The 15,701-nt window shown below is 36.0% G+C and overlaps 1 protein-coding gene across 1 annotated transcript in view; it reads left to right on the top strand.

Moving 5' to 3' along the window:
- Positions 1-14,841, top strand: part of KLHL8 (kelch like family member 8) — a 71,146-nt gene extending 56,305 nt beyond the window's left edge. The window contains exons 6-10 of the mRNA XM_037030526.1: positions 353-464; positions 10,179-10,347; positions 10,565-10,724; positions 13,478-13,679; positions 13,904-14,841. Coding sequence (XP_036886421.1) covers positions 353-464; positions 10,179-10,347; positions 10,565-10,724; positions 13,478-13,679; positions 13,904-14,027 — 767 coding nt within the window. The 3' untranslated portion in view covers positions 14,028-14,841. The remainder of the gene's footprint in view (positions 1-352; positions 465-10,178; positions 10,348-10,564; positions 10,725-13,477; positions 13,680-13,903) is intronic.
- The last annotated feature ends 860 nt before the right edge of the window (positions 14,842-15,701 follow it).

Consider the following 15,701-nt stretch of genomic DNA (forward strand, 5'->3'; position numbering starts at 1 on the left):
GGCCTTCTGAAACATTTGAATAGTTTCCTTGGAGGAATGTTCAGGCTTAACACAAAATTTGATATCATTTCATTGTTCTACTTGCTTAGCCGTTTTGAATGTGATGGCCACGCAGTACACATGCTCTCACTCAATGGCATCTACCACCCCTACTGACAAGTACAGTAAAGTCGTCATTGTTCATGCATGTGCATTTCAGTCCATTCTCTTTGGCTGCCAGGGTACACCAATGTCATTGGAACTGTTCTTATTAACAATGGCTGGACTTTTTCTGGACAGACCTCGTATATTGATTATATGTAAATAACTAGGTTTTTGTGGAATCAAATGAAAATACTTCTTTATTTGACAGGTAAAGTGTATGCGGTAGGTGGACATGATGGAAATGAACATTTAGGTAGCATGGAGATGTTTGACCCTCTCACTAATAAATGGATGATGAAGGCATCGATGAACACAAAGAGGTAGATCAGCATGGACGTTTATTTTGATTTTGGGGTAGAAAATAGAGCTTCCTTTGATTGAAAGGGATAAGTTTTTATTTTTTACATTTTTAGAACCTTTAACTATCCTCTTAAATACATTTTGTTAAAGCATCCAATGCGATGCTTTATTATAAATTCTTTTAATTTTCTTGAGAATTAAAAATGTTTCCCTAATAAGATAATGACTTTAGGACTAAAGTATATGAATTCTAACATGATAAGAAAATATCCCACTATTTCTATTAATTGTTTTTTATCATTATGTGTATTAATATATAAAATCTTTGTCTATATAAATTGAAATATATGTCAATAAATGGATCAGTTTAAATGAGAGGGAGGTATCTAGTAAAGTGACTTAGTAAATGTTGACTAGCCTGTTCAGAATTTTCAAAACGAGTTAAATACCAAATTTTTAGATATGTGGCAAAATCAGGATTCAGAGATGTAGTAGAACAAAAGTGTGCTCTAGAACTAGAGGCAAAACCTAAAAATATTAAAATTAGAGTTATAGATTAAAACCTGCTTTATGTAATTTTGAAAAATCAATTACACCAGCACAACATAGGTGGGATGTCAGGTTTATAATTATGTTTCATATGGAAAAAGTACTTGTACAGCATTTAAAAAAGAGAGAGAGAGGAAAATAGCAAATACAATATAGTTGCCTACATTAAAGGAATCGAAGCCTTTCAATCAAAGGAGATTGCAGTTGCACTGTTCTTTATCCTGCCCCGCCTGTGTCTCTAGCTCTGGTCTCAAAGTGCCAATATGCGGTATCACTTGGGGAGCGGGAATAAAATATGAGATTCTGCACATTTTTAATTGCATCCTTTTAAATTTATTTTAAGTGGGTGTTTTATAATGAATATAATCTGTTAGTACATGTTTATAATTGGAAAATAGTTATGGTCTATAGGGGTGCACAAACATGGTTATAAATGTGGGCTGCATGAAGTACAGACTAGTAGGTAAGAGATCTGAAAACCGTGTCATATAAAAAATTGTTGAAGAGTTTTGGTCTGGAGACATAAGCAGTTAAAAGAGTATCTAGATATTTTAAGAGATGTATGGTGTCTTAGAAGGAAGGAATAAATATTTATAGTTCAATATAATAATAATACAGCACACTATAATACCTCCTGGTGACTGGAATTATATATGTCAGAAAGATAACATTTTTTGCACCGAGTAGGGGATTGACTTACCTATTCTCATTTTTTTTTAATTTAAAATTCAGCAAATAGGGTGAGGATTTTAAAGACTGAGCTTAATAATTTCCATAAACCCAGCTACAATAGTTCTGCCTGTTTGTTTCAGAGCGAAAATGTAATAATGGAAAGAAAAAGAGGGCTGTCTGAATAAGTATCCAAAATACTGGAGTGTGTAGGGCTCAGATGATGGCCAACAGTGGAATAAAATAAAATTAGATTAAAATGCTTCAGTTGCTGCAATACATTAGAAAAAACTTTAATAACAATAAAAAGAAATACGTTTGTCATTTATACCTAAAACATAACTGGCTCATTTTTGTGTTATTTATCTTCTAGACATGAGTCTTTTTACCTTGTGTATATTGTTTCAGTTGGTTAAAAAAACACTAGATTTTTACCTATGATTTTTGATCCTTTATAATGTAGGAGGAAATGTCCTATGTTTTGTGATGATTTATTTTTTAGCAGGGATGTTAGCAGATTGTTTTTTCTTTAAACATTTTTAGATAAGTTGAACTAGATTAACATTTAGTTTCTTACTTGTAGGCATATAATGCATGAAATTTCAAGAAGTTGGACTTTTAGTATATTGTGTATCTGTGTTATAAAGGCCCTCTCTTCAAAAATGATGTTAGAATTTGTATAATGTTCATCAACTAGTCATATTGTAATATTGAAAATGAACAACTGTTGATTCCAGAGAGTCAAACATCAAAAAAGCTAAGACAGGTGACATTTGAACATTATTGCTATTCTTTGCCAAAGTAACCCAAACTTTTTTAAAAGAAATTTCCAACTGTGTTTTCAACTTTTCATTCCCTTTAGTAATAAACTTTGACTATAAAATATAAACACATTGCAAAGTGTTGCCAATGTAGTTTTCAGTAAATTGACTGGAAAAGCAGCAGTCTATTGTTTCACTGCAGCTGACTTGAAAGATTCCGTGGGTACCAAAAGAACGTTACTTATAGCTTATTATCTTTACAAGAGCATTTAAGATTGCTATATTTTGCTTTTTCATGAACCATTATACTATCAATGTATTAAAGAGACTGGCAGCCAAAACCTTAATATACATTAAGGCATCAGATGCCTATTTTCACTCACCTAGATATTTTAGGAACAATGAGAATTAACTTGAGTCATTAGCCTCAATTTTATCGGCCTTGAGATGATGACTGCTGATTTGGGCTACCTGAAAAGAAGTGCATCTGTGGAGGTAGAAATATAGATGTTGTTTCAAAGAAAAATCCCACAGTCAGAATTCTTGCACCATAGCTCTTTATGCCTCCAGTAAGGAAAGGAAAAACAAACTTTTACAACAGCCCTGCATGCTGTGTTATAAAAAGTACAAGCCAAGTTCATTTATTTAAGGCTATGGAGTTCTGGCTGGCCAGGAAATGATACCATAATAGAATTTGATCATCTTTCTGTAAAACTGAGTATTTGTTAACAGAGCATTATTAACACATGTTGATAACTAAGTACAAGTGAATTTCCAACGTTATTTTGTTCTGCAGATCTATTATTACTTTAGGAATAAAGAATGTGACAAAGTAAAAAAAAATACTGCTTAAGAGTAGCTTTGTATAAAGAACAGAAATCAAAACATTTTTATTATAATTTTATTTTAAAAAAATACCTATACATGAAACCTAATCAACAAATAAGCAAGCAAAATACAACCAGAGACATTAAAATAAAGAACAAACTGACAGTAACCAGAGGGAATGGGGAAGAGGGATAATAGGGGAAGGTCCATCAAGGAACATGTGTGAAGGACACATGGACAAAGCCAAAGGGGGTAAGTTTGAGGGTGGGAGGTGGGGATGGGTGGCATGGGGGATATGGGGGGAGGAAAATGGAGACAAATGTACTTACTTGAACAACAACAACAAAAAAGTAAAAAAAAAAAAAACCAACAAAAACCCTTCAGACAATCATGGCCAGTATGATTTGTAAACAGTAGCAACATTCTGTAAGAGCTAAAAATGACTTGTTGCCAAAACAAGCAATTTCAGGTTGAACTGCACATGGGATACATTGCCATCTAATTTTCTGTACTCTGCCAATTTAAAATGAAGTGTTTTTAACTGAGTTTTCTTCACGTGTTATTAAGTGTGAAAGATTAGATGGAACTATGAAGAGAGTTCTGCTAAAAAGAAATTTTTAGCCTTTTCCTTCCCTCACAAGGCAAAAGAATCCTAGCGGAAAAAACTGATCTTAAAGTATCCTATTACCTCCCATTTATCTACAAGTGACATTTTAATACTTCAGTAGGGTTTGATTTATGCTACATGGTAACTACAAATAGTTTAAATTCTAGTGCATGAATTAAAATGAGAGAGAAAACCCTGAAGTACATTTTTAATCTTTATCTTCTCGCCTCTTTATTATGCTAAGCTGTTTTTAGCCAAGAACTGAAACTTCTCTAGCAAATAGCAGTTGAATTTCATTAATCTTTTAAAATATGCCCTGAGCACTTTACAGTAGCTACCCAGCTATATAAAGAAATAACAGAACTATAATTATTTTGTCATTATTTGTTTACCAATTTGTATTCCCCCAAATCATTTTTTTCAGTATGCATTCCAAGATCATATTCATGTGTAAAGTAACTGGTTTTCTTTACTCCCTTCCCTTCTTTTTCATCTTTCCACTAAAATGGACACTGGTGTTCGTTTAACCTGTGGTTTTAGTCAAACCCCTCATCCTAATAGAGCATCTCTAGGGGTTGATTTATTTATTCAACAAAGACTGGTTAAGTGACCATTGCCAGATACACCAGGGGCTGAAGATACAATGATAAGACAGCCAAAATCCCTGCTTCCATAGAGCTTACATTCCAGAACAGAAAATACAAATAAAGACATGACTACGTGGCAGTAGTAATGTTAGCATGGGGTAAGTAAAGGGTGCTGGAGGGTGGACAAGATCTTAATGAAGTCCCATTTAACCTACAATCTGAAGGGGTAGAAAAATTTAGCCTGGAAGAGTGGAAGAGTGGCATTGGGGGGTACACAAAGAATGAAGAATCCTTGAAAATCAGGAGGTTAGCCACAGCAGAATGAGGGCCTTTCAGATTTGCCCAGATTTATTTTATGCAGTGGGCTTTGAAATACACATACACACATGCACTTTTAAATAGCATGGGGATGATATAATCATGCTTGTCATTTCTAAGATCCTCTGCATATAAAATGGAGAAGGGATTTGAGAAGGACCAGCATGAAAACAGTCTGGGAGACCAAAAGGATTGTTGTAATATTTCAGCCAAGAAATACCTGGCTGGTATAACTCAGTGGATTGTGCGTGGGCCTGCGAACCACAGGATCGAGGTTCGATTCCCAGTCAGGGCACATGCCTGGGTTGCAGGCCAGTTCCCAGCAGGGGACTCAGGAGAGGCAACCATACATTGATACTTCCCTCCTTCTCTCCTTCCCTTCCCCTCTAAAAGATAAATAAAATCTTTTTTAAAAAAAGAAATAATGGTGACTTGGACTACAGTAATAGAGGGTGGGATGGAGAAAAGAGGGCATGTTTGAGAGATAGTTCAGAAGTGTATTATCAACAAGCTAATTAGGTATGGGAGGTAGAAAGAACGATAAGGCAGAAGCAAGGATGATCCTTCAGTTCTTGGTTTAAGCATCTGGATATGGATAGCGAAGTGACTTTTTTGCATTAGGCAAAACAAGACAGGAACAGAATAAAATTTTAGTTTGTCTTGTTATGGGTCTGTTAGTATTTTATTGCTGTGTAACCAGTTACCACAAACTTAGCATCTTAAAGCAACATCCATGTTTTAGCCCACCGTTCCATAGGTCAGATGTCCAATAGGTATGACTAGATTTTCCACTTAGGGATTTACACAGCCAAAATTAAGGTGTAGACTGGGCTGAGCTCTTATCTGGAGGCTCTGGGGAAGAAGCTTCTTCCAAGGTCCTGTGGTTATTGATAGGATTCTGTTCCTTATCGTTGTAGAATGGTACTTTCTCATTGGTACTGGCTGTTGGGCCAGCAAGTATTCTCAGCTCCTAGAGACTAATTACTCTCAGGTTTTCGCCAAGTGTTCTCTTCTATTGTCAAACAAGCAGTGGCATGTAGAATCCACCTCATTCTTTAAGTTTCTGACTTTTCTTCTGCTACCAACTGGGTAAACTTCTCTGCTTTTGTAGGTTATATATAATTAGAGTAGACGCTCGTGTAATCTTTCCTTTGCCATATAATGGAGCATATCAAAAACTAGAGAGTGAATATCCTGGTGGGGCATCTTAGAATTCTGCCTGTCGTGGGAAGTAGACAGTGAGTTTCATGTCACACTATAGTGAAGGTTGAAGAGCCAGCAAGACAGATTGGAGGTAGAAATTGGGTATATGTCTGGATATTAAGAGTTACCATAAGTCCATTGAAAAGATGAGATTGCCTATAGCAAGAAACGATAGGGTGATAAGAGGCCTTAAGGAACTTCATAATTTAATGAAGGAGTAGAAAAGAAGGCACTGATAGAGGAAGCTGAAAAGCACCAGCCAGAGATGTAGGAGGGAACTCCAACATGCAATGTCATGAAAATCAAGAGAAGACTTTTGAGGAATAGGAACTATCCAATGTCATGTGCTCTTGTGCTTTGGTGTGTGGGGAGGGAAATTATTAGGCACACTTATTTCTGCCATGATATAGCACCCTTTTGTTCTAGAGTACAGACATTTGTTCACACACCTGCAAGTTTTTGTAACCACAATATATTATTTTTTAATTTAAAATCTTTTTTTCTTTTTTTTAAATTGTTGTTCAAGTACAGTTATCTCCATTTCCTCCCCACCACACCCACTCACCCCACCCACTTCCACCTCCCACCCTTGATTCTATACCCCATTGGCTTTGTCCATGTGATCTTTATACATGTTCCTTGAGGACCCTTCCCCACTTTCCCCCCATTATCTCCTTCACCCTCCTCTCTGGATACTGTCGGTTTGTTCTTTATTTCAGTGTCTTTGGTTATATTTTGCTTGCTTGTTTTTTTTATTGATTAGGTTCCACTTATTGGTGAGATCATATGGTATTTGTCTTTCACTGCCTGGCTTATTTCACTTAGGATGATGCTTTCCAGATCCATCCATGCTCTCACGAAGGGTAGAAGTTCCTTCTTCTTTCTGTTGTATAGTATTCCATTGAGTAAATGTACCATAGTTTTTTGATCCACTCATTTACTGATGGGCACATAGGTTGTTTTCAGCACTTGGCTATTGTAAATTGTACTGCTACGAACATTGAAGTGCTAGGTTCTTTTGAATTGATGTTTCAGGATCCATAGGGCATAATCCCATCAGTAGAATTGCTGGGTCAAAAGGCAGTTCCATTTTTAGTTTTCTGAGGAAATTCCATACTGTTTTCCACAGTGGCTCACCAGTCTACATTCCCACCAACAGTGCACTAGGGTTCCCTTTTCTCTACAACCTCGCCAGCACTTGTTTGTTGCTTTTTATGATGGCCATTCTGACCAGTGTGAAGTGGTGTCTCATTGTGGTTTTACTTTGCATCTCTCAGATGGCTAGTGATGCTTAGCGTCCTTTCATATGTCTCTGGACCCTCTGTATGTCCTCCTTAGAGAAGTGTCTGTTGAGGTCCTTTGCCTGTTTTTTTAATTAGATGGTTTATCTTCCTGGAGTGGCGTCATGTGAGTTCTTTATATATTTTGGAGATCAAACCCTTGTCCAGGGTATCATTTGCAAATATATTTCCCCATATGGTTGGTTCCCTTTCCATTTTGTTGATATTTTCTTTAGCCATGCAGAAGATTTATAATTTGATAAAGTCCCATTTGTTTATTCTTTCTTTTATGTCCCTTGCTCTAGGGGATATAATGGTGAAAATATTGCTGTGTGGAATATCTGAGATTTTCTTGCCTGTGTTTCCCTCTAGGACTTTTATGGTGTCACAACTTATATTTAAGTCTTTTATCCGCCTTGAATTTATTTTTGTATATGGTGTAAGTTGGTGATCAAGTTTCTTTTTTTTTTTTCTTTTGGCATGTAGCTGTCCAGATCTCCCAACACCATTTGTTAAAGAGGCTGTTTTTACCCTATTGCATACTTCTTCCCTCTTTGTCCAATATTAATTGACCATAGAGACTTGGGTTTATTACTGGGCTCTGTATTCTGTTCCATTGATTTATGTGTCTGTTCTTATGCCAGTACAATACTGTTTTGATTACTGTGGCCTTGTAATATAGTTTGATATCAAGTATTGTGATCCCTCCTACTTGTTCTTCTTTCTCAAAAAATTGCTTTGGGTAGTATGGACATTTTGATGATGTTAATTCTTTTAATCCATGAACCCCGTATATGTTTCCATTTGTTTGTGTCTTCCTTAATTTCTTCAGTGTTGTGTAGTTTTCTGAGTATAGGTCTTTTACCTCCTTGGTTAGGTTTATTCCTAGGTATTTTATTTTTCTTGTTGCTATATCAAATGGGATTTTTCCCCTGACTTCTGTTTCTGATATTTCATTGTTGTTCAAAAATGCCTTTGATTTATAAATATTGACTTTGTATCCTACTGTTTTGCCAAATTCATTTATTAGGTTGAGTAATTTTGTGGTGTAGTCTATAGGATTTTCTGTGTATACTGTCATGTCATCTGCAAACAATGACAGTTTTGCTTCCTTTCCAATTTGGATACATTTTATTTCTTATCTGATTACAATATCTAGGACTTCCAATACTATGTTGAATAGAAGTGGTGAAAGAGGACATCCTTGTCTTGTTCCTGGTTTTAGTCAGAAAGCTTTTAGTTTTTGTCCATTGAGTATGATATTGGCTGTAGGTATCTCATACATGGCCTTTATTATCTTGAGGAATGCTCCCTCTAGCCCACATTGCTGAGTGTTTTTGTCATAAATGGGTGCTGTACCCTGTCAGATGCTTTTTCTGCATCTGTTGATATGATCATGTGATTTTTGTCTTTGCTTTTGTTTATGTGATGTATTACGTTTATTTGTGAATATTGTACCATCCTTGCATCCCTGGGGTGAATCCCACTTGATTGTGGTGTATGATCTTTTTAATGTATTGCTGGGTGTGGTTTGTGACTGTTTTTTTTTTTTTTTCAGGATTTTAGCGTCTATGTTCATCCGCAATATTGGCCTGAAGTTTTCATTCTTTGTTCTGTCTTTTATCTGGTTTTGGGATTAGGATAGTACTGGCTTCATAAAAAGATTTGGGGGGGGTCTTCCATCTTCTTGGATTTGTTGGATTGTCTGTGAAGATAGGGGTTAGCTCTCCCTTAAATGCTTTGTAGAATTCTCCTGTAAAACCATCTGGTCCAGGTCCTTTGTGTGCCAGGAGTTTTTTGACAGTCGTTTCAATTTCTTCAGCTATTACTGGTCTGTTCAGGCTTTCTGCTTCTTCTTCATTCAGTTTTGGAAGATTTTTTTTCTAGATTTTTGTTTAGAAATGTGTTCATTTTGCCCCGGTTTTCAAATTTCTTGGCATATAGTTGTATAACCATAATATTTTATGAGTCATGTCTTTATACTTAAGAGAAAAGAGGTTAAAGTTACTGAAAATGAATGACAACATTATCCTTAAGAATTCTTCCCTAGGATACTACTTTGGTAAACTCAGAATCTCAGGAGAACTGCTGCTCTCCCCAACAATAGCTAATACACAGCACTAAATGTGGGCCCGTCAACTGTTCTTAGTGCTTTCTCTGTATTAACTCATTAATATCAGCTTTACCTTCTCCTGTCTCAAATGGGTTACAGAAGAAGAAGCAAGGTAGGAGAGATTTATAAGATGTACATACCAAGTCAGTGACAGATAATAGTTCTAGAATAGTTCAACTTTGGATTACTACAATGTGTTTTTTTAAGGAATTTATGTGAACTTCTTCTGATCATCATTCCAGTAATTTAACATGAGCTAAATCTCTTTTCCAAGAAGAGAAAAAAAGTCTTACATAAGTGAAGCAGTTTCATATAAAGTTTGTAATATAAAAATTGATGTTCTTTTGTGCAGTATAGTGAAACCCTGCAACAAACCGTGCTCTGCAAGTTACATGAATTTAGAAATGACAAATAAAAAACAAAAACAAAAACAAAACAAACAAAAAATAGAAATGACATTGACTTCTGATCTCCATAATAAATCATCTTTCAATTTATCGACCTCTCAATTATGCAACCATGTTTTACTAATTGAATATTTTAGACTCCATTTCTAGTATTGTATTGGGTTTTTACCTTATTACTTCATTTGAGTTTAAAGTAACCTGTATAGACTGCATCATAAAACTCCTGAGGGCACTATTAACATAGATGTGCACATTTAGGAATACTGTAACCATCTGTTTGGAAGCTTTGATAAATCTAAATATACATTGAAGTTTAACATTATGATTGACTTGCATTGGCACAATTGTTTTTTTGCTACCTGTTTTCTGAAAACAAAACCAGATGCTAAAATGTGTTTTATCAACTTTGCAGGCGAGGAATTGCCTTGGCCTCGTTAGGAGGCCCAATTTATGCAATTGGAGGGTTAGATGACAACACGTGCTTCAACTACGTGGAGAGATATGACATAGAATGTGATCAGTGGAGTACAGTTGCACCAATGAATATTCCCCGTGGAGGAGTTGGCTCTGTGGCCCTAATGGTAAGTTACATGGCAGCTTGCTCACCGGATTGGATTGTGTCACATCCCTAACCAAATAAGGAAAGATCTGGTATATTTGTATCTTCAATGTGCACATATCAATTATACTCCATATTAGTTCACAAAATGTTGCTTGCTTTAAAGATTCTGATATACCAACAGGGTAATATATAAATAAATTCAAAGTCTAATGTGATATGTTTTTATTTTCTCTTAGAACCATGTGTATGCAGTAGGTGGCAACGATGGAGTAGCTTCTTTATCTAGTGTGGAGCGGTATGATCCGCATCTGGATAAGTGGATAGAAGTTAAAGAGATGGGTCAACGAAGAGCAGGCAATGGAGTTAGTGAGCTCCACGGTTGCTTATATGTTGTTGGTGAGTGGGTGGTATTTCTCTGGTCTAATTTTTTACAAGGTGTACAATGACAGTGTTATAAAACAACACAATAAGACAAATTATAATGCATTTAGGGTCAAATGGAATCCGTCCTAAGGTTTGCTTTTGAATTCATAGGGTTGACATTCATGCTTTTTTGTTTACCTCTTCCTGTTTCGTGTTTGAAACTTCTACCTCCATGTAGAAGTTTAGATATACTTGCTACTCCATACTCCTAGCGAGTATATCTAAAGCAAGGGATAAATTAGACTCCATCCTAGTATGGAGTAGCAAGTGTATCTAAACTAAGGGATTACATTTAAACAAGATATATATTTTTAAATCTAAGGGCAGAAATTGAATGTGCTTTGCTAAAATCTTTAAAGATCTAGGGCATGTTTTTTGCATCTCAAGGGAATTATGTTGACTACTTTGAGCTATACAGAATGGGTATTGGCATCATTATATTAATTTGTGACTTGCAGAGTTGGAAGGAACCATAGGGCAGTGCTTTCGCAAACTTTGATATGCATATGAATAACATGGAGGTATTGTTGAACTGCAGAGGAGGGGCCCAGATTCTGTATGTTTGTCAGTTTCCTAGTGAAAACTGACGCTATTTCTGGTCCACTCACTTCCAATAGTAAGGCTTTAAGTGACTGAGAGATGGGAATAATAATGCCTATCTTTCAAAATTGTTTTAAGAATTAGAGGTAATAAGCCCTGGCTGGTGTAGCTCAGTGGATTGAGCACAGGCCTGTGAACCAGAGTATCAAGGTTCGATTCCCAGTCAGGGCACATGCCTGGGTTGCAGGCCAGTTCCCGGCAGGGGACACACGAGAGGCAACCATACATTGATGTTTCTCTCCCTCTCTCCTTCTCTTCCCCTCTAAAGTTAAATAAATAAAATCTAAAAAAAAAAAAGAATTAGAGGTAATATATGTTAAGCCTTTCCAACTGCATCTGGTACTTTGTAGTTACCCAATGAATAGGTAGCTATATTGGGATTGGTCATTTCTTCCTTTACAGAGGAAAAAACAAATTCAGAGTTTGCCACTACCACATGTCATGCTTATGTTGGTGTAAATTGTTTGGTGTTACATAACTTAGGGTTTTTGAAAAGAGAATGGGATATTGTTAGCATTTAAATATCTGCAAGTAATAAAAGTAATGCTGAATCTTCCAGTGCTCGTGTGCATTAAAGAAGAGAAGGAATAACATGATTTACCTTCAGATCTTGCCTGATCACAGCACTTCTGTGAAGGAGTCAGTCTCAAGAGAGATGAATAACTTACAGTCATATGCCTGAACAAGTGACAGAGCTGGAGTCTGGACTTGGGTCTATGAGAAACCAGATTTTACAGTACACGGTTGCTACCTCACAGCTCCCTGTCCAGCACAGGCACTGTGTGTGTGTTATGTCAGTAGGAGTATCATTGTTGCTGTTACTTTTAAATCTAACCTTATAGTTGGAACAGATATGGTAAGTATAAAACTGACTCAGGTTGAACATTAAAAAAAAACCCTCTAAGTCTTCAAATCCTACTTAAAACAGATATAATTGTTTTGAGTAAGAAAGCTTTGGAGGTAACTGTGCACATGTCTCACAAGCTGGTTGCATCCTCTTTCCTCTGCTTTCAATTCTTTCTTATACATTTATATGCATTGCCCAGGGAAGTGATAGGGAGTCAGTGCAAAAGAGGGCTATGAAAAATATAACCAATAAAAACTTAATCTTTTACATTAGTATGAGCAATAATTAAAACTAAACTCTGAATTATAATGAAAGAATGTTCTATGTCATGGTGGTGATGACAGTTATCATTTGTTGATACATTTGTTAAAATTTGTCAAGTTATGCACATAAATTTGCTGAATTTTACCTCAGTTAAGTTGATTACATCAAGGTAAAGCCATTAGAGAAGTTATCTGTTGATATTCTTTTTGCTGACCTTGTTTCTAAATAGGTTGATCATAATATCATTACTTCCTGTCTTCAGGAAAATAGGATTAGTCACCAAAGAAAACTGTTATTCATGTAGACTAAAGAGAAATAGAGACTAAAGAGAGACATTTATTTGTAAAGGAAAGAGCGGGCAATGTTAAAATAACAGTCTATGTTTAACCCTCAGGGATGTTGTAAGTAACATTGTTAGAATGATCTGCACAGAGGACTGTCATCACCTACAATGTTTAGCACAAGGATGTAGTTTTGGCAAAAATTGGTAAGAATTCAATCCTAGTTTATTGTTTCTAGTTATGATGGCAATGATAGAATTAAAGGAAACCATTGGAAAACTTTAACTTATATCTAAATAAGTCAAATAACTTAATGTAGTTTATTTTCTTCTCAAGCCTTGTTACTGTTTAAAAAGACAATACACACATGTACACACAGTACACATGGTGCCGTCTTGCTCTTACTCATAGGAAGCTAAGGAAAAATGATAGGAATGTCTGTTGTTTTTTTCTTTTCTCTTAAATTATATTCTTAGGCACAGGGAGTCCAGTGTTTCCTACTCATAGATTAAATGCTTGTATCACAATAAAATAGTATTTCAGTTATCCTGAATTGTAGAAAATATCTGATAGGAGTTGGTAGTGGTGATAGGTGTTGAGGTGAATTTTTTTCTGGATTTTCTCCGTTCTCTAAAATGTTTTTAAAAGATTAGGTTTGTTGGCGTTGTTGAATTGCGACTTAGCAGTGAATGTCTATGAAATGTAATGCTTTTAAAATTGTTTTCTCTCTCTAGGTGGTTTTGATGATAATTCTCCTCTGAGTTCAGTGGAGCGGTATGACCCTCGCAGCAACAAGTGGGACTATGTAGCAGCGCTTACCACCCCCAGAGGTGGGGTGGGGATCGCAACAGTGATGGGCAAGATCTTCGCAGTTGGCGGCCATAATGGCAATGCGTACTTAAACACCGTAGAAGCATTTGATCCAGTGCAGAACAGGTAACTTTTGTTCTCTGCTTTAATGGGATCTTCCAGTAACTGGTTACTTCACAGTGCTAAAATGCTGCTAGATGTAGTTAACATAAAACATTTGGGATATCTTACCTCCCTAAGAAAGCTTGGTGTCTTTTAAAACCAGTCCTGTAATAGGCAGGTTTTATCCTGTTGATATTTTGAGTAAATCATGCTTTGTTTCAAGATAAACATTCTTTCTATCTTTTCAGATGGGAGCTAGTTGGATCTGTGTCTCACTGCAGAGCTGGAGCAGGTGTAGCTGTGTGTGCCTGTTTAAACAGCCAAATTCGAGATGTAGGTCACGGGCCCAGTAATGTGGTTGACTGCATGTGATTTGAGTTTCAGCCATCAACGATTTAGTCCTGTCTGATAGTCAAGAAAGACAACCTGGATTTTGTATGACCATCTTTGAACAATTTTAACTACTACTAGAATCTTATTTAAATGTAAACTGTTGTATTGTGACTAAGGGCAACTTTTGGAATAGTAGGAAAAGAATTATTAGTAATTAAGTTAAATTTGTTTCTTCCCACATTAGCAAAAATAATTGAGTGGGGAAGGAAGACTTTGTACCCTGAAACCATACCTGCTCTGACAAAAAGGTTTAAAGTCATGCCAAATGTTAAAATCCCCATTTTAAAAAGTGTAGATGAATCAAAATGTAAAACAGTCATTTGCTTAGTTGTACATTTTCTTTTGCCTAAAGGTATTAACCTTAGGCAGTGGATTTTTCCTAGAGGCCAGATTAGAACCTATTCATCAACACCAGGATATCAGGATAGGTAAGAAACCTCCTTTTGAAGAGCAGTTTCTTTTTGATGCTGATGAATTTATGCCTTGCTTTTTTCTAGGTGTTGATTTTTCAATTTCTTGGGTATTTGCAGAAGTAGAAACAAATGTGTCCTCTTTCTGCATCCACTTGGCTGCATTTTCAGAAACTTGCAGGAGTGTTAGAAGATCTTAATTTCAGTTTAACTTGTTAAGACACCAAGAGACCTAGCTGAACTATTTCAACCTGAACGAATGTACACTTTTATTTTTTCATCTCATACAAAAAGGAATCTTTACATAATAAGCAAAAGTCGAACTAGAGTGAATTTAGAGGCAGGCTTTAGAGTTGATGTTATTCTGGTGCCCAGTGAAGAAACCTTGAGAAATAATGGTACAGCTTATGTGACTCCTTATTGAGGGGAACCTAAAAATACGTTCAACGCTCTTTTTTTTTTTTAATCAGTGTATGGTTGCTTCTCATGCATCCCCTGCTGGGAACTGGCCTGCAACCCAGGCATGTGCCCTGCCAGGGAATTGAACCTCGATCTTTTGGTCCACAGGCCCGTGCTCAATCCACTGAGCTACACCAGCCAGGGCTTCAACACTTTTTTGACTTGTTTGATTCTGAACTCCCTATTTTGCTATTTGCCACCGTCCTGGTGTTTCTAACTGTACAGAATCTATATTAATTTATTATTAGAAAATGAATGCATTTTTACATAAACCTTATATACACTATAGTTTACTGATTAAAGTCCATCATCGCAAATAAAAGATATTGTTGGTAAAACAGAGAAAGATTTTTTTCCTGTTTTATTTAATCCCCTTTGGTATATTTATTGAACTTTAATTGAAAATATTTCTGTACATTAATTTGAAGTTAGGATATTCATACACCTACTGATTTAACAGTTTTTCATGGTTTAACCAGCATTATAAAATGACCTATTCATTATATGTATATATTTTTATAAATATTTATGGAGACTATTAAGTATTTTCTATTTTGTATTTGTAGTGCAGTTTGATACTTCTAGGTCTTTCTAAATTTTCCTTTAGTTATGCCTTAGAATTTAGTATAATTCACTGCTGGTCAGTTTTCTGGTTCCCAGGGAAGCAGGGGAATGTTCTTCATTAAGAACACTAACCCCCTCTAGCTAGCCCTGAAGTTCATTACCTAGTTAGTAGCTCTGACCGTCCTCATTAAAGGGCAGCCTGGGCTTCTCAGTGCAGTAG

Source organism: Sturnira hondurensis, unplaced genomic scaffold (assembly GCF_014824575.4).
Source record: "Sturnira hondurensis isolate 20B ecotype Veracruz unplaced genomic scaffold, ASM1482457v3 Scaffold0001721, whole genome shotgun sequence".
Taxonomy (NCBI): Eukaryota; Metazoa; Chordata; class Mammalia; order Chiroptera; family Phyllostomidae; genus Sturnira; species Sturnira hondurensis.